The 19,873-nt window shown below is 39.5% G+C and overlaps 1 protein-coding gene across 1 annotated transcript in view; it reads right to left on the minus strand.

Annotated features, from left to right (window-relative positions):
• DSCAM (Down syndrome cell adhesion molecule) overlaps positions 1–19,873 on the minus strand; it is a 413,961-nt gene that overhangs the window by 14,309 nt on the left and 379,779 nt on the right. The window contains exons 29-32 of the mRNA XM_009891369.1: positions 16,611–16,726; positions 13,669–13,818; positions 9,741–9,938; positions 6,026–6,328 (exon numbers count right to left, since the gene is read on the minus strand). Of these exons, the coding sequence (XP_009889671.1) occupies positions 6,026–6,328; positions 9,741–9,938; positions 13,669–13,818; positions 16,611–16,726 (767 nt within the window). The remainder of the gene's footprint in view (positions 1–6,025; positions 6,329–9,740; positions 9,939–13,668; positions 13,819–16,610; positions 16,727–19,873) is intronic.

A 19,873-nucleotide genomic window follows, 5' to 3' on the forward strand; every position in this document is an offset into this window, starting at 1 on the left:
CTCCATTCATTTTTCAGAAGTTATGCAGAAGTTGTTGATAAGCAGCAATTTCAGTTTGCTTGGTGGTTTATAATGTGTTATTATAAGAGGAAAAATAACGATGTTGTTGATACTGAAGCAAAACCTACAAATAATTGCATCTTTTTCCAAAAATCTGTCTATGGAGTTGTAAGGATCAGAACGCAAAGATGCATAAGACGTGCTTTCAAAACACTGAATGTAGGAATTAATTAAAAAGTCTTACTTCCCTGTTCCATTTCCTGTAGCTATGACTTTTCAAAAGTTTAAGAAAAATGCAACTTCTAAAATATCTTTTATTGAAGACCGTTTAATAACACCTTCTCTATATACTTGAAACTTTTGGCCTGGTGTCAAGACGATGATGCAGAAAACATCTACAGCTGCTTGTACAGACAACTAGAAGTAGCCTCACGGCTACGAAAGCTGATTATTAGTCAAGGATCACCAATGAGCAGAAACTCAGGCAAAAATGCCAGGGGGCCTGCATGGATGAACAAGGAGGTGCTGGCAAAACTCAAACACAAAAAGGGAGTACGCAGAGGGTGGAAGCAGGCACAGGTAACCTGCAGGGAATACAGAAACACAGTCCAAGCACGCAGAAATGTGGTTAGGAAAGTCAAAACCCAACTAGAGTTGAATTTGGCCAGGGATGTCAAAGACAACAAGAAAGGCTTCTGTAAGTATATAGGTGACAAGAGGAGGGCCAAGGAAAATGTGGCCCTGCTGCTGAATGAAGCGGGGATCCTGGTGACACAAGACATGGAAAGGCTGAGGTACTGAAAGCCTTATTTGCCTTAGTCTTTACTAGCAAGACCAGCTTTCAGGAATCACAAGTCCAAGAGATTAGTGGAAGAGTCTGGAACAAAGAAGACTTACCCTTGGTGGACAAGGATCAGGTCAGGGAATACTTAAGCAAACTGGACATATGTAAATCCATGGGCCTTGATGGGATGCACCTGCAAGTACTAAGGGAACAGGCAGATATCATTGTGAGGCCAATCTCAATAATCTTTGGTTGTGGTGGTTGGGAGAAGTGCCTGAAGACTGGAAGAAAGCAAACGTCACTCCTATCTTGAAGAAAGAAAAGAAGGAGGACCTGGGAACCTACAGGCCACTCAGCCTCATCTCCATCCCTAGGAAGATGATGGAGCAGCTAATACTGGAAACTGTTTCCAGGCACATGAAGAACAAGAAGGTGATCAGGAGCAGTCAGCATGGATTCACCAAGGGGAAGTCATGCTTGACCAACCTGATAACCTTCTGTGATTAAATGATTGGCTTGGTAGATGAGTGGAAGTCGGTGGATATTGTCTATCTTGACTTCAGTAAGTCTTTCAACGCCATCTGTCTTAAGATCCTCACAGAGAAGCTGGTGAATTATGGACTGGATGAGTAGACAGTGAGATGGACTGAAAACTGGCTGAACAGCTGGGTCTAGGGGATGGTGATCAGTGGAACCATGTCTAGTTGGAGGCCAGTAATTAGTGATGTACCCCAAGGGTCAATGCTGGGTCAAATCCTGTTCAACATCTTCATTAACGACCTGTATGTTGGGGAAGAGCATACCCTCAGCAAATTTACTGATGATGCAAAACTGGGAGGAGTGGCTGATACACGCGAGGATCGTGCTGCCATCCAGAGGGACCTTGACAGGCTGGAGAACTGGGCCAACTCAAACCTCATGCAGATCAACAAGGGGACGTGCAAAATCCTGCACTTGTGAAGGAACAACCTCATGCACCAGTACATGCTGGGGGCCACCCAGCTTGAAAGCAGCTTTGCAGAAAAGGCCCTGGGTGTCCTGGTGGATAGCAAGCTGAACATGAAGCAGCAGTGTGCCATTATGATAAAGAAGGCCAGCTGTAACCTGGGTTGCAATAGGAGTGTTGCCAGTAGGTCAAGGGAGGTGATGCTTCCTTCAGCATTGGTGAGGCCACACCTGGAGTGCTGTGTCCAGCTCTGGGCTCACCAGTACAAGAGAGATGTGGAGCTACTGGAGAGAGTCCAGCTAAGGGCCACAAAGATGATTAAGGGACTGGAACATCTCTCCTATGAGGCAAGGCTGAGAGAGCCGGGACTGTTCAGCCTGGAGAAGAGAAGGCTCAGGGGGTATCTCATCGATGTGCATAAATACTTGAAGGGAGGGTGCAAAGAAGACGGAGTCAGATTCTTCTCAATGGTGCCCAGTGACAGGACCAGAAGCAATGGTCACAAACTGAAATACAGGAGGTTCTGTGTGAACATGAGGAAACATTTATTTACTGTGAGGTTGACTGAGCACTGGCACCCAGAGAGGCTGTGGAGTTTCCGTCCTTGGAGATACTCAAAACCCAACTGGACATAGTCCTGGACAACCTACCATAGGTGGTCCTGCTTGAGTAGGGGAGTTAGACAAGGCAACCTCTTCAGGTCCCTTCCAATCTCAAACATTCTGTGATTCTGTGATGCAATAACTTCAACTGAAATGCGGAGATGTGTACTACAGCAAAATACATTTGACAGTCTGAATTATAAAAGAATAACCATACCAAATATCCAGATCATTCTGAAGTTCTGGTGCATGTCTCTGATTCAGTATGCCAAAATCACTTTTTTTCCTTATTTACTATTTACTGTGACATTAAGTACGATTGCTCTATTTTTCTTTATAAAATTATCATTATCATTTCATGGCAAAATCCTTGCATTTTTTGCTCCCATGTCTGAGCTGACTTCATGAAACTGAGTCTTGTTTCTGTAAACTAAATGTCAGGAAAAAGGTGTAGAAATACAGAAGTTAGAAACAGTTTTGACTGCTGACCAGAGCGTGTATCTGCAGCACCAGCTGACTGCAAGGGAAAAGATTTATTAGAAGACTTAAAGTGGGTTTAGAATATGAGGCAATCAACTATCATGCATTACTAATTGCAGAGTTAGAGTTGTACGTAATGTATAGAAATTCAAATGTTTTGATTCAGTTGCTGAGAACATCACAGCAGGCTGTTTTCAGCCCCAGAATACAAATCATTGAATCTTGATGACCCCCTTTTCTCCTCCAACAAAAAAGCGTTCAGGTTTCCTACTCTTAATCATTAACTAGATCAGTCTGGAACAACCTCAGTTCTCAAATGCTGCCTGTTGGAAAAAACAGATGGTTTGATCAATAGGCTTGAGGTAGGTTCAAAAGACTCCTATGAAATGCCCAGGAAAAGCATGGGAACAATCAGTGACATGAGTTGGGATGCCCTCAGAAACTCACAGGAAGGTCTTCTGAAGCCAAGCCTCAGGTGGTCTAGCATTTTTATTGCTCATACCAAAAACATATGGTAGCAACAAGCTAAGAAGTAGGTGCTATAATAGCTCAGTTATGACTGACAAAGTCTTCACCAATAAACTCCGTCATTACCTTTCTTGAGTACAGTTGCAGCCTTGTCGTTGGGTAGGTAAGTTTCAAAATGTCCCATTTATCAAAATAACTCTTTGTTACAATCTTTCTCAGACTGTCTTATAATTGTTGGGGATTATTTTGAAAAACAAATACTACTTATTGCAGACTCCTAAACCTTTATTGCAACCATAAAAGTTGCAGCAGGTAGCATTACAGGCAGTTTGAAAAGTGAGATCAGAAATTAGGAAGGAGGAGGCATAAGTTATTGAAAGTGACATTGTACAAGAAAGAGATTGAGTTGGGGGAGAAGAAAAGCAAAGCACCATGAAAACAGGTAAAAGTTATCTTGAAAGAAAAGACTGAGTTCAAGGAAGAATAAAGATGTGCTAAAGAAGCACAGTCATTGTTTCATCTCAGTCATTGTTTCATTAAGTACATTGTTCCCATGTACTTAATCTAAATACCTTAACTATTGTATTTCTTCTCTATGTTCCCAAATGTAGAGCTACTTAGATTAATTATATTTGAATTATTAATTACTTACACAGAATTTATGAAGTGACAGGTGAAAAAAGAAAGATGCCCCATAAGTCTTTCCTCACTTACTTGAACACTAAAGACATCGGTCAGTCTGCTACTACTGAAAATTCTTTCTGCCGATATGTTTTGTTTAAAGCCCTTCATAAAGTAACCTTTAATAACATATCATTCAATATTTATGGTCCAACATTCAAGTTGCTCCACTGGAACACTCAATTTCTTTCAAGGTACTGAAGCTGATTATTAATTTCATAATACATTTAATTTCCTTACTGCAAAGGAACGCTAAAGCCAATCAAGAAAAGCAGGTACAAATTCTAGCCATTTAAACTAAAAAAGCTAAAGGTGGCTGCAAGTCTGTAATTCACTAGAGGGGCTTTGATGATGTTCCAACCCCGGAAGCTTTTAACTGAAACACGGGGACCAAATTTTGGTGCTGTACACCCTCAAGAAAATCAGCTTTATATGGAATATATTAGAATATATCCAAATACTAAATACGCATAAATAATGTATTTGGAACATGAAAGGAAGAGAGTAAGCTATTTGTTAAAGAAATGATAAAAAATGTTTGTTGACTGACTGGAAGGAGAGGGCTGCAATTTTGCCTTAGCTGTGAATACAGATGCTTCCCTTTAGCAGAGCAAGTACAAATATTTATCTTGCTTTATTCCAAGCTAGAAATGAAAATTATTTCTATCTTTATCTATTTCTACAGCTCCTGGGTTTGTGGTTCTACTCTGTGAGTACACAGAAATCAGTCATTTCTCTCACAATTTTATTTCCTACTTACTTTCCCTCTTATCTATCTGTATGATACACTAATTTCCTGCCTTGTTTATTTTAACTTCCTACCTTCTGTTTGATCTTTTTCTTCTCATGTTCGTCTTTTAGCTTTCTTTTTGCAAAATTTTTGTGCATTTTTTTCCGTGTCAGGTCCTGCTTTTGAATGACCTTTCTGGTACCACTAGCTATGTTCCATTTCTCTGTTGTCACAACAACTGCTTTTGTATTTGTGGTGTATATTAAGCAAAAGACTGTAGTTTATTCATCACTGTTTTTTACATATATGAGCACTACTGATTACTTTCTGTGTATATAAGTAGCCCCACCCACACTGGCAAATTTATATACTAATTAAAAATAAAATAAAATAAAATAAAATAAAATAAAATAAAATAAAATAAAATAAATCATGTTTTCATGAAAAGCACACAAATATAGTTGTGCCCTTTTTCCATTTGAATCCTCCTTCACGATGTCACATCATGTATTCTGTAACAGAGGCTGACAAAGCTTCTGAGAATATTTTATCGTGTATTTGATCTTAGAGTATCGCAAATAATCTACCTATGCTATTGTGCACTAGGGTATCACTAGAAACAAAATTCTTTGTGAACTGGAAATCTGATTGAGCCCAATAGATGGATGTCCCTCAAGCACCTTCAGTCAGTAAGAAGTTGGAGTGGGTTTAAATTTGGCTGAAGGTAGAAGGCTCCATATCCCTTGAGCTATTGCACTGTCTTTATTTTCTCCATTTTTAATTCTCCCCCCTTTATATAATCCTAGTTTGATATTAGGAGATGTCAAAGACAGAGTATAACAGCTCAAGAACATCACCAAAAGGTTATTACATCTTTGACGAGCTGCAAGGCAGAAGGGATAGTACATCTTTTACAATCTGTCTTTATGAACTGTTCTGACGGCAAACCTTTGCTCTCAAGCACAAAGTATTTCCGTAAGACACGCTTTATTAGTGGGTGGTTTGAGTTGGAGATGGGCATATGTACCCCATATGCTCTTATTTATCCCAGAAGGGTCTATTGCCTGATGGCTACAGCTGCAGAGGAATGGATTTGATGGCCTAGATAGTCCCTGTCTGTTCCTAGATTTTCAAGTTCCTCATTTTTCTGTATATGAGAGAATATACTCAAACGCTATATTAGCTGGGATAAAAAGCAATTATCTCAGTAAGCAGTTACAAGATATATTGTGCACCTTCTTTCTTCCTTGTGGTACGCTCTCTCCTGTTACCCAGCCGAGGCATGGGGTGAAATGCTAGCCCCAAGGACCAAAAGTTTACCTCTAATGTCTCACCTGGCCGATGTGCCTTTGGAACTGCCATGTTCATCACTCGCCCTCCATCCTGAGGTTTGGGGGGGGATGCGGTAAACCTGCAAATCCCCGACTCTGACGGCGTGCTTGAGGTCAGACTGTCTGTGTAGTCATTAGTCCCTGCCGTGAGCTGCTCCGATGATGTGTCTGATATGAAGCATTCTGTAATGGTGAACTTGGCATGTCTCAGCTGCTCTTCCATTTTTGCGTGCTCATACGCCCTCGCTAGCTCTTCGTATGTTGAGGAGGCACTTTCTGTGGAGACCATGCTGCTTCTTGCTCGATCTAAACATCAGAAATATAAATAATGGGAGAAAGAAAAACATCTGCACAATCCTTTTCGGAAGAAAAGCTATGAACATGATAGTATTTCTTAATAAAATGCAGAGCCCTTGAAATTATCAAGGTGATTTAAATGAGTCTGCTTCACTTTAAATGTCTGCACAATTTTTAGTTGAGTCAATTACTTGATAATTACACATAATCTAAACTCAAGTATTATTCTTCTAGCAGCATTTTGTGGCTTAGAATTAAATTTGTGGTTTAGAAGAAATAACCTTTAATACATGAAAAAGATTACTTTTTTTTTTTTTTTTCAAAAATGTTAGAGACCTCCAAAACAAATTTAGCAAAATGAGGCACAGCTTCTTTACATTATCTTTTTAATGCAACTTGGAAATATTTGTGTGAGGTGATGTCTAGGTGAGAAAGGATAATCTTTCTGTACCTGTTACAATCTTTTTTTTTTTTTTTTTTTTTTTTTGAGAAAGCCCCAAGGAGAAAGGTCAAATATAAAGGCAATGTCTCTCAGGTGTTGTCTCTGACTGTCTCAGACACAGGTAAAATACTAAGTCATTTCATATGGAACAAAGGTCTTAAAAAAGCAACATTGTTTGGTAGCTACCAGCCTGCAGTCATTCAGGTGCTTTTTCCAATGTTTCTAAAGCTAATGGGGGCTTCGTATTTGACACACAGGCTATTATGACCTACAAGGTCTTCTTTTCTGCTGATGAGTTTCTGAGAATATCAATATTTCTTAAACAAGCACTATTATTGAAGATGTAAATGGCTACTGATACATTAAAAAGCATTCTGGAAATGCAGTGCTTGTTTCTGCGGGGACAAATCACTGCTCTTTTGCACCCATCGCGCTTCTCCTTCAGTGGGCTGGAAGAGCAGAGGACTTTCAAAAGTTCCTTGGGCAGGAGTCATGTTTCATCACAAGATCTGTACAATTTCAGATATTGTTGGTGATGCTCAATAAACAGGCACACTGTAATAGCTAATTCATAAAAATGGGATTCCTATAGCAGCCAGAGGCAACTTTGTTGTTATTGCAAATCTTTATCTTTTTTATCGTGTGCTAGGATTCTTGCATCAGTTTTCATTGTGCACAAAGAACAACACTCCTGCCACTTGTAAATAGGACCAGGCATTATTTAAAATGACAAGTACTTCACAATATGCTGTAACTTGCTTAAGATTTTGAGCTGGCCAGAACTTAAACAAGTGTTTTGTGTTCTTTTGTTTTGTTTTTCCACAAGAAGTATCATTCTGTTTTTCACGTTTGATTTGTAAATCAGACCAAAATTATTTCTTTCCAAATTTCTGATCAACTGGAAACTCCTGGAAGACTGCAGTTGCCCATAGAACACTGCCATAAAGCAATGTCTGTAAATAAGATGGTCATGCAAAGGTTCCAGTTTGGTCCATGAAGGTCAAGACCTGCAGCTTCCCATAGACCGTGCCCTGGGGAGACTATTCCAGTAAGAATCTGGTTGAACACCTACTTTAGATTTGATGAAAGTTCATTCAAGCCCAGGGTGAACTTCATGAAACCTAGATTCATCAGAAAATTTCTCACAGCCTCTAGTTAGAACATTTGAAGTTCGTTACAGCTATGAACTGCTGCAATACATTTCTCCCAAGCCTTAAAGCTACTGCTTTGTAAACCTGAAATAGTTTTGATAAGAAGTGCTAAATTCTGCCATATATCAACTGCATCAACTAGATTCAGAAATCTGAACTCCGTATTGGAAAAGTGATCAAATGTGCACATTGGTTCGATTGGTTCTTGAACACATAATTTGGTTACGTTTATTATAATGTTTATTTGGAAATTTTAAACTTCTGAAGTACTCAGATTAAACTGACAGTATTCTGTTCCCAGAAACCAAGTGGCATAATAGAGGTACATTTTGTCACAAGAAAACCTTTCTTGAGCATGATCTAAAGCTTGGTATCCCTTACATAAATCACTGTGTGGTCAAGGGCAGGCAGAGAGTAGGAAAGCAGCCATGTTAAAACATAGATTATGTAGTCGGTTACAAAATTTCATGTAGTCTGTCTATTAAACCACACAGCAAATTGAATTCTCTACCCTTTGCCATGTGCGTTGGAAAATATCCTTGGGTAACAAAATGTTGGAACACATGCAAATGAACCTGAAATCTGGAATGTCTACAAAAAGGGTTTCTGTGATAACATTTGCTCTTAATATATGTATCTGTGTAGCTATTAAAGTTAATCCTTAAACCCTTATGATAATTCTACCCGAAGAAATCAGGATGAAGTTTGTCAGCTGGGTAGAGGTATCTACTGAGAGTCATTACCCTATGGAGACAACACAGGAGCCCACAAGCTTAAGAGGATGAACTGTGAAAAGATGAGAACTCCAACCCCAACCTATAAATTACTGAAGGTAAGGAAAGTCAGGTGCTTGTTCTTATAAAGACAATAAAAACAGTCATACTGTTTTTCATGGTGAAAGACTGGTCACACCTACTGCTTTGTAGGTCTAACGTATCTTTTTCAGGTGACAAACATTTTCCACTAAAACCCAGATAGAAAGTAGGCAATTCCTTCTGAGGAGGCCAGAGTAAGCCTGGATTCACTTCTGTCAAGCATACCTTGGAATAGTATTCTACCTTTCATCATATTTAACCTTTGTTAGATTTGCTTCGTGACTATTCTTCTTCTTAATCATTTACTCATTTATTTGCCTTTTTTTGTCACTTGTTCAGTGTAGGGCAGAGAAGAAAGTGTTTGGTTTTTTTTTCCACCCAGTTACAGTTGCATTTATAATGTGAAGACATCAAGGAAAGGTGAAGACTGCAGGCAGAAAATGTATTCAGTATCTCCCCACTTATCATCTACAGGAAAAAAAACCATGCTGTTTCTTGGGAAAGTCAAAGCTAGCTGCTGCAATTCCAGATTTTTCCCTCTCATTTTTTTCTGCTTAGAATAAACCCTATGAACATATTACGTGAATGGGAAAAGGAAAATACTAACCTCAATGTAGCTCAAACCTTAAAACCATTCCACCTATGACTCGGGCATGTTCTTGGTTGCTAATACTGCCCCTTCCGGTGAATGCCATTTCATGCAGCAAATTTCCCTACTTTTTCCTTCAGATACAGGAAGTACAGTGCTTCAGCTATAGGAAAAATTACCACCATATCTTTTAAAAGACTCCAGTATGCATGTGTGGCATGAAAAACCACAGGCACAATATTTGTTATCATTAGCACTATATGCATTTGTGGCACACCCCTTATAAATAGCCTGCAGAAAAACACCCTAGCAAGAAAAAAATAATGACACCTAAGCACCAAAAGAAGTACTTCAAGGACCAAGAAGGTTACTGCAGCTACTGCCATCCTGTTTTCACAGCACAGCCCTGCAGAGAGCCCCGTACCTGTGTCCTGTGAGGGGCTGACGCTGTAGCTGTCGCTTTCCTTGTCCACCGACCCTGCTGGCCTGGGGGTGGGCAGCCTCCAGTCTGTGGTGAGGGTATGAGCTGATATGGTAGGGTGAGGTCTGTTGAGGGTCCACTGACTAGCATAGCGGTTGCGAGCTGTGGGTCCGGTTTTGGCACTCCTCCTTGTGGTAGGATCTGTGATGGATAACAGAGAGGGTCTTTGCCACTAAGCTCTTGAATAGATAAGGAAACAAGCCCCATCAGAAGGGGATGGCCGCTGAAATCATACTGGTTGAAAACAAACCAAGAACCAGAAAACATCCTTTGTGGGGGAAAAAATGAACAGTGCAAGTAGTGTTCATTACCAAACTGCTAACAGATTTTTGAAATACCCTCTTCTAATGAAACCATACATTTTAAAAAGGGTGCAACTGAAGAGCTGAGAGCCCTACCAATCTCCCACTGACACATTCATTATCCCTTTACTCAAACATAAGCAGTTCTCCAGTACCAAAAGCACTTTGAGATGTGAAAGAGCACAAGGCCAGTAGATCTGGTCAGGATTTCACACTGCATCTCAAGCGAAGACTAAGGTAAATTATCAGCATAGATGTGCCGGCAGAAACAACCTACACTAGGTACCTGCTCTCAGTTTGTAAAAACATGTGCTTAGAAATGTGGTGATATAATTTCCTACTCTGGACATTTTACTAATATTTTTACTGTATTACGGTATTAATCAGCTACAGATTCCCTGTTTTTTTTTAACAAGTAGCCAAGATATAAAACATAACCTGTAATAGTGCCGCCAGAGTTTCACTGGGAACAAGTTCATAAAGATTTGACTGTTTTAAAAAATTTAGTAAATAAATAGAATATCCTAATCTTTAAAAATCATCTGTTACTTGTTTAAGGTCAGCAATGTATTATTTTTTATTGTCCTAGAGATGTTATGGTGACCATGGAAGTAAAAGAGTATTATCTGCCAAAATTGACCTCATTAATTTTGTTAATAAATTGTTCTTCTGTAAAAGTGAGGCTTGTACTCCCTAACAAAGCAAGTGGAATAGAAAAATCATTATGTGGCAAACAGAAAGTGACTAAATCAGCACTGGAGGATTTCTCTTGGAAGCTTCTGAAAGGATATTACTAACAATAGAAAGAAAGGGTATTAGAAATGAAAAATTCAAATCTATTCAAATGTTCTTTGACATTCTTGTCAGTCTTTGAGGTAAGAGACTTTAGCAGATGCAGTTTAAAGAAAAAAACAATACCCGGATAATGACTCTGAGAGTTGCTTCTGCCTAAGCCTTCCCAGTAAGAATTTTTATTCTGCTGCTTCAAAGCAGCAAGGTATTTATTTACAAATACCAGCTATGGTCTGATCTCCTATTTCACATCTTCCCCCTACAGCAGTGGAAAAATATGAACCCGGTGCCATTGATAATTGATCCTCCTGGTAGTGCAACACATAGCTGCCTCACATGGCTAACATCCAAACCTGCACTTGGCACGACGTGACCAGTCTGTCAGTATAAACCAGTGCTTGCACCCGCTGTGGAAAGTTGGCACGTGGCTGTCATGTAGCCAGAAGAGAGCCTTGTGCCTGCTGTGAGGGAAGACATGAAGGACAGAAGAAAAGTGCTGGTGGGAAACCTGTCGGCACGGTGCTGGGTCTGGAGAAGAGAAGGATCGGGGGGATCTCATCAACGTATATAAATACCTAAAGGGAAGGTGCAAAGACGATGGAGCCAGGCTCTTCTCAGTAGTGCCCAGTGACAGGACCAGAGACAATGGCCACAAAGTGAAACACAGGAGCTTCTCTCAACATCAGGAAACACTTTACTGTGAGGGTGACTGAGCACTGGCATGGGTTGCCCAGAGAGGTGGTGGAGTCACCATCCTTGGAGATATTAAAAAATCATCTGGGTACGGCCCTGGTCAGGCAGCTCTAGCTAACCTTGCTTTAAGAAGAAGGGTCAGACTAGCCAGGGCCCAGAGGTCCCTTCCAACCTCAACTGTTCTCTGATCCCGTGACTCAGTAGGCTTTTGTCAGCAATCTGAAGGAGGTGGGAGAGCCTGCTGCCAGCACGCAGGAGGTCAGTGCTCGTCCTGCTGAGCATGTGCTGAGCAGTAGCTCTGCACCAGCTGTGCTGCGCCTGCATAAGGGACTTTGTAGCACGGACACAGCAAGCTCCAGAGCTGCCTGCGTGATGGAAAACAGTGCACATCTGGTGCCCTGGTTGTTAAGCCAGTTCCGCTGTCATATGCTGAAACATAACTGTAGATAACTGAGGTGAGCAAGGCAAAGGAGCATACCTCTTCTATAAATAAATACAAAAGAACTGGAGAACAACTTTAAAAGTGCTGTAAGGGAATATTTGCCAATCAGTGAGTGTGAGTATGATCAGATGGGAGGATCCATAACCTCCGAGCCACCCACCTGGGCATTGCTCACCTCTTCACAGAGAAAGCTGTGGGTCTAGACAAAATCTCATAGCCCAGCCTCCATCAAAGCTATATTACTGTCTTAAATCCAGAAAACACTACCTAAAAGTCTTTGACTTAGTCCTGTCCACTGCTGCAATCAGATCTTTACTGCATAATAAAAATGACGGTGGATTTCTGTTTCCAAAGCTGAGCTGGGTACAGATCATAGTCTTATACATGAGTTAAATCCAAGTTTAATTTGAAGGAATTCTCTCCCTGACTTCAGGAATCAAGCACAAAACTTCATACACAAAAGCGATTAAGTATGGAAGGTGCTGGTGCTATAAAATGGTGTGGTATGATACAGGCATGCAATTTTGGGGTGAAGCCTCTTTCCTTATTAGAAAAGCAAGGGTCCATTGTTTACTCAGACGCTCTTGATCTGCCAACATGATAAAAATTATATGATGATATTTTTCACTCTTAGTGAGCAGGCTAGACAGCATGTACATGAACTAAAGGAGCAAGACAAGTGGTAGCAGAAAGAAAGCAAATATTGTATCTTGACTCTTCTATTTCAAATGCCATAGATGAAAAATGGTGGTACTAATCTAGTCCTCAACCATATTTTAAAACTGTCAGAGGTAGAAAAGCATCAAGGTCAGGACTAGAACAGTGATCATTTATAAAGACTGGGGTGAAAATGGAGATGAAATGAAGATTTTTCAAATAATCTGCACTCTAGCAACTGAGATTTCAGCATTTATGTTCACCGAACTCACCAAGTAAACAAATTCTGAAATGGTCAGGGGATAGAAATAATCCAAGAGATTTTAGAAGTTGCACCCTGCTAATGAACTACACTTTGGTAATATTCTGAACTCATAGGTATTCCTTCGATCTAGTGATTTTCTTTTGCATTTACATAGATATGGAACACATTCATGAGAGAAATAAGAATGAAATTTAGCAGCATACTAATTTATGATAGTATTTTAATCTTTATAAGAATAACTTAGCATGAATATATCTGGGAAAAGTAATTTACTATCATTACTAAAACTGGAAATACAACTTTCTCAGAAAAGTAATAACGAGAAGTGTATTTCTTGCCTGATGAAGAGGTAAGGATGGAAGATGCATTTTGAAATACAATAAAGATTGATCACTGAGAAAAAAATATATTAGACACTAAAAGCCATTAAGCTAATTTACTCAATAAATTCTAGAAATTAAAATCTAGCATGCATTGGTTTAATGAAACTCAGGTATGAATTATTTCAAATTACACCTACATTTCAGAGGCATATGCAATTTTTACCATATTGAATCACTAAAAGAAATTGTATAAGAAGTGTTCTCTGCTGACCTAAATAGATTTCTCTCAACTTTCAGACTGCAGAAAAAACCCCATGAGGATGCAAATGCAGAAGCACAGTATTCATTTTCTTATAGCTTTGTCCTCTCCAGATAACATACTCTCTTATATGCTTACTTGTTCCTGGCCGGGCATCAGAAACATCCACCAGTGGACCTGTAGCCTGTGACACAGACTGGTAATGTACCGTGTGGGTGACAGTCAGCGACTTCTGCTTAGACGTCTCTCCAAAGTCAGCATCAGTGAGCAGAACCGTTGATCTGTCATCTGTAAGTAAAAAAACCCGTCAGATAATGAGTAACAAATTTTGGGCTTGCCTTCACAAGAGCTTTACAGCAAGTCCCCAGACTTATTTTCAGCTGGGTGTCACCACTGACAGTGGCAACTCCTTCTTCTCTGCGGGGCTGAAAAAGGCTTTGAAGTGCATACCACAGCTTGGGAGCCTCTGGGTTTAAACTCAAAGTTCATACAAAACTGAAGAATAAGTGTAATTTTCATGTTTATCTTTGTGATTTGAACTTAGAGATGTGCAACTGAGACAGACTATTAAACATCCTTCCAAAAAGCTAATTTGTGTGTAATTATTTTTGACCCTAATTCCTTCTTTCACATCTTATGAACACTGCCCATTGCCCCTTCATTTTCAGAGAGCTCAGCCAAGCTTTCAACAACATATTCAATTTATTCATTTTTATAAACATAATTAGTAATGTCTTTGGTGAAATCACCCATGCCTTCCAAAGAGGAGGTCATTAGGTAATGATGCTAACTAACACTCTACCAGTCAGCATTTTCTCCAGAGAGAATATTGCAGAAGGGGTGGCCATGACCCAAGGCTGTTCTTAGGGAGCTGCTTATTTTTAAGCACGAGTACCATAGTGGAGACAACGGAAAAAAATTAGCAGGGCAGCTAAGCATCCTTAACACCAGTGTTTTGCTGTTCTAGAAGCTAAGGGCTAAGTCCTACCAGCTCTTTCTGCACCAAACCTCACTACTATAGTTTGGAAAAAGAAGCTTTAGAGATCTTTTAGTGAGTCATATGTTTCTCTCAAGCATAGCCAGTCTAGCTGACTATGGGCTTTCCTGCAGCTGCAAAGAAAGGTGTGAGGTGAAACCTGACTGAAAGGGAAGGACTGGAAGAAAAAGGTGAGCACTGACCTTTACTGCTGTATGCTTCTGCTACCTATTGCTTCCCAATGGAGTAGTATATATTCACCAAATTCCTACACAGACCTTGATCTCTGCAGAAAGTCAGTGCTACACAGCACTTTTTTTTTTTTTTTCCCCCATTTGTGATTTCTGTATTGTATTTTTTTCACTCCAAAGAGGAATCTGGTCTGCTTGATCATGGAAGGTTTAAGAGCAATAAATCTTTCACTGACTTTGTGCTTGCAGAACTATTTGCATGCTATCAGACTTTCTTTTGCATTCTTTACAGTCTTTTTATTCATTCATAATAGTAATAAAATCCAGAAGTAGTTCTTGCTATGTTATGTTATATAGCTTTGTAAATATATTTCTAAGGGGACTGGCAGTAGTGGGGTTTCCATGCATTTCCTAGTCAGCAAAGGTTGATCCACTTCTTCTATGCATTCCTGGTTTTTGTCGTCTTGGTTTTGGTTTTTGTTGTTGTGTTGTTTTTTTTTTTTAACTTGACAAGAGACCATTAAGGCGAACAGTTCTGCACAATAACATAAGTAGCATTTTTTACCCAAAGAAGGCCATAAATAGAATGACCATTATGAAATCAAATTACTCTGTCTCTGGCAAAAGATAAGCGCTTATTCAGGTTGGGAATAAAGCCTCTTGGCAGTAAACTATGTCAAAGACTGCCAAAGTGCCTGCTTATTCTGAGTGCTTTGTGGAGAGCTGGCTATTACCAAGGGACTGATCGCATTGCTACAGTTAAGGCACTAATGGTATTTCTACTATAACCCCCTATTGCTCAGCAACTATAGTTCAAAAGTAAAAGCTGTCTTTAGGATCAAGCTTGGCACAAAAGACTGCATCACAGAGGCAAACTTTGCGAAGCTCAAATCAGGATTAAAAAAAGTCTGTATTTCAGGTTAAGCATAGGTCTCCTTTTCAAATCTGCAGCACAAACTGTGAAATGTCCCCTGAAGCCACATCCCCACGCCAGACTGGCAGCAAATGTGACAGGGTGCAGGGTTAAAGCAACTGGTCCCTCCTCACTATGGGCATGAACAGGAGGTGCAGAGATGCTGGTCCCAGCTTGCAGAGTTTTCCTCTCTGGCCACACTGTGCCTGGGATGATGTTTTGTTCTCTTTCATCACAGGCTGCTTCTACACAGATTTTGATCCAAAAAAGTGAGAAGTCTAACAAGATCAGTCATTCTGGAGGGTCTTGACGCAGTGTGTACCCATACACTGATGAGATTGGGTTGTATTTTTATTCTGTTGAGATTTCAGACATCTTGTGTTTAAATTATTTGGAAAAAAAACCCGACACCAAACAAATCTGGTTTTCATGACAGTTCAGCTATGTGCCAGCTACATGAGAAATGTTATTTTCTGTTGTGTGAAACAGTTTAGATTTGAATTTTACATAGATAAACAAAAGCTGAAAACTGATCAAAATGTTGAAATATCATTTACTATGAACAGGTGGATACAATATGCAACGTGTAAGTTTCAGAAGCTGGCTGTTGCAAATCTTTAAATACTGGTATTGTAGTTTAAGAACTTCATTTTCTTTACAAGTAGGGCCAGTGATGCAACTATTTAGTTAAGGCCAAAAGAGAAATCAAAATGAAAATCATAAAACTGCCAGTCTTCATTTACATTTTCTTCAAGTGGCTCTTTCCCCCAGCTTAATTTTCCTAATGTCCTGCATTATTTTAAATGCTCTACTGAGATTACTTAAAGTGGGAAATGATTCAAAGGAGAGAAAAAAAATCTGTTCCATTTTCAAATGTGACAAGTTACTTTGTAATTCTTTTATCTGGATGTGTGCAGTGGGGAAAAGGTGTGGGGTAAAGGAAGTCCATCTAAAGTGCCTGTTACATTAATCAGAGAAAATAAACCCAACAAGAGTTTACCAATGGTCTCCATCGTGTCCCTCTCCTCAATCAGAAGCTGTGCTCTGGGAATGTCTATGTGCATCCTCAGTGTTTGCTGCTGCTTATTAAGTGTATCTGATGTCCTGGTGTTCTTGCTAAAAACAAAAGAGAAGTGAACACATTAACATTCAGCCTAAATGAAAAGAATCATAGAATAGAATGCTTTAGGTTGGAAAAGACCTTGAAGATCATCGACTTCCACCCCCCCTGCCATAGACAGGGACACCTCTCACTAGACCAGGTTGCCCAAGGCCGCGTCCAGCAACATACTTGCAAACTTCCTCATTTTAAATCTGTCCACCTCAAACAAAAAATAATATAACCATAATCAGCAAATTACTCATACATCTTATTTTCCTCTCTTCAAAACAAGTACATGATTTTAATTTATTGCACATGACAAACAGTTAGATGAATGCAGTGTTGAGGGGCTTGGTCTATTCTTTATCAGTAGGGATCTCCTAAAAAATTCATATACTTTTCTTCAAGTGTTACTATTTAATGAAATTAGTAAAAACACTTTGCAAGATGGACCCTTTCATTCCACATGAATATGAATAAAGAGACACACAGCTGATAAAACAAGTTGATAGGAAAATGAAGTCTTGAGTAATTTCTAATTATTTTTTTAACTTTCCATTATTTTTCATTAGATAAATTCCAAATATCACTAGAATTGATCAATGAAAAAGCAAATTAATAACTAGGGTTTCCATTAATAAATTGCATAACATAAATAAAGATTACAGTCCCATTGTTGTCCCAAGACTAAAATTGCAAATCTTGTTTACATTCATGGATTATTTCTAATTGATTGATGCAATATTTGAAAAAAGAACATAAACCAATTATTTCATCATCATGCAAATTGAAACAGTTTCATTTTGAAGTTTGTGTACCAGAAAATGACTTCTTAAATGAGCTGTCTACTGAAAGCAAATGAAAATGGATAGTAAAACTGAGTGCTATAATCATTTCTAGTACAGAGCTCACACCGAGAAACCTTCAGACTGCACTAAAAACCCAGGAACTTTTTGGCCTTTCAGATGTAATTACTCTTTGGAGGAGAGGAAATATTTGCAAATACTTCATCACACAGGGAGGCTGAGGAAAGTTAAGACGAATGAACCAGTAGTGTGATCCAAGTGCTCACACTTCAAAGAGCTTGAAAATCCAAGTGGAGGCTCATTTTCTCGTGTAAAATAGCTGTAGATAACTCAGTTTAATCCTCCTTTGGCAATGAATTATTGTTGTTAATGGAATCAGCAGAGGACTATTAAGCTGTTTGATGATAAGCTCACTTCTTCCCCGAGTGAGGGCCTCTGCGTAGGAGATTAATGCATGTGTGGTGAGCCTACATCTCAGGAAAATTTGTCTTAACTTCCTGCTGTGTCTCCAGGTGAGCAAGACCTAACTATTGCAGGTTTGGATGTTCTCCTAGAGTCATTCTTAGGAGGAATTTCCATGTCACATGGTCAGTAATTCTGCTTCAAATTCAAAAGTGAGATCTGCAAGGCGCACAGGTAAACATCATTGGCTGATTCTCACCTTCTGACTTTCCCTGTTTTTGTGGTCCCCAGCATTAACATTATCTGTGTATCTCAAACTTTAACATCTCTGTCTTAACCTGGGTGGTTAGATGGTACTGTTGCCATCATGTAGAAATGGATAGCTGAAATGCATTCAAATAGCCTACAACTGGTGCCTCATTTAATCATTACGGAAACAAAATATCAGGACACCTACCCAAGGGCTGCCAGACTTTTCTGCATACATAATCAGCAGAGAATAGTAGTCACAGTGTTTTATTAAACACATAAATTTTCAAAGACATTTAGGATCCTAAAATGCAGATAAATTCCACATTGACATTCTCAAAATCTCTGCAAAGTCTCTGCATGGATTAGATGCCACTCTCCTATTGGTTTCCACTCAAGTTGCCGAGATGTTAAGACAATCAGAAACACGCCCTTGAAAAGTCAGACTACTTTGGGTTTGTCCAAGATACATAGACCAAACCTGTGATCAAGTAGAAAACTGAATTTCTGAGGTCCAATTTCAATTCATAATCAATAATCCAATAGTTATTGAATACATGCAATCAGATACATATAGAATCTGTACAATGCATGACTGAGTATAATAAATCTATTATTGCACCCTCCTCCGCTCACAAGGGATGCAGGAGACAAACGGATCAAATCAGACATCTTCAGAGAACGCGAACCTCAGAATCCCAGTGGGAGCTAGAAACTCTTCTGTAGTACAAACACTCTATATTGCTACTATTGCAAAGTACTCAACCACACAGAAAGTATTATTTGGACCATAGGGAGCAGGAGGGCAGTTCCCCGGGTTTGCAGTTATAGTGCTCACCTGCCAAGAGAGAATTCTCAATCCCATTCTTGGCTCCAGGTTTAGCTTTATGCAAAATACACGGAAAGTCCTTCAAGCCAGAACTGGAACCCGGCTTCTCTTATATTCAGGAAAATTCCCTGCTATGCTCGAAAATTATCACACGTTTTGTGTGATCTCTCTTCTCCTCCTTACTGGTCTAATTAATTCTCCTCTATGAAGCAGCACGGTGACATGGAGTGTCCAAACACAGAACAGGCAATTGGCAGTAGCAAGAGGTTTGCTGCTGATTAGCATGCTATCTTTTTCTGGCTCAAGGAATTTTGAATTATTTTCCACAGGCCACAATAGCTCAACTTCCAGGTTATAAAAACCTAAAGTTCCAACAGCAATTCAGTGCCTCTAGGACTTGGCAGCAAGGCAAAGATTTTTAGGATTGCAGTTTTGAAGTTTGGTGCCCAAGTAATTTCTAACCTAGGAAAATTCAGGCATCGCTGTATCCCATCTAGTCTCGTGGATGAGGAGTCCAATGATAATTAATGGGAGAAAACACATCTACCTATATTTTCCTTAACCCACAGGTATAAAATTCCCAAACTTAAACATGTGCTATGGCTGTTCTTTACCTGTCAGACCTTATAAAGATCTGTGTATAACACAATTTGTTCCCTCTGGCTCAATGAATCTCTGAGCTGCAAATCGTTAGAGACTGAGAGCCTGTCTGGGGAACAAGCATGTATTTGCTGCAGTCTTTTACTCTACCCAGGTGTCTGCTTTCGGCCACTATGAAAGACAGATACTTGGGTATGTGGGCCTTTGGGTCTGACTGAGTACAGGTTTTATGTACAGTCTGTGGATAAATGGGCCTTTTCCCAGAGCAAATACAG

The sequence above is a fragment of the Charadrius vociferus genome, unplaced genomic scaffold (assembly GCF_000708025.1).
Source record: "Charadrius vociferus isolate BGI_N301 unplaced genomic scaffold, ASM70802v2 scaffold298, whole genome shotgun sequence".
Taxonomy (NCBI): Eukaryota; Metazoa; Chordata; class Aves; order Charadriiformes; family Charadriidae; genus Charadrius; species Charadrius vociferus.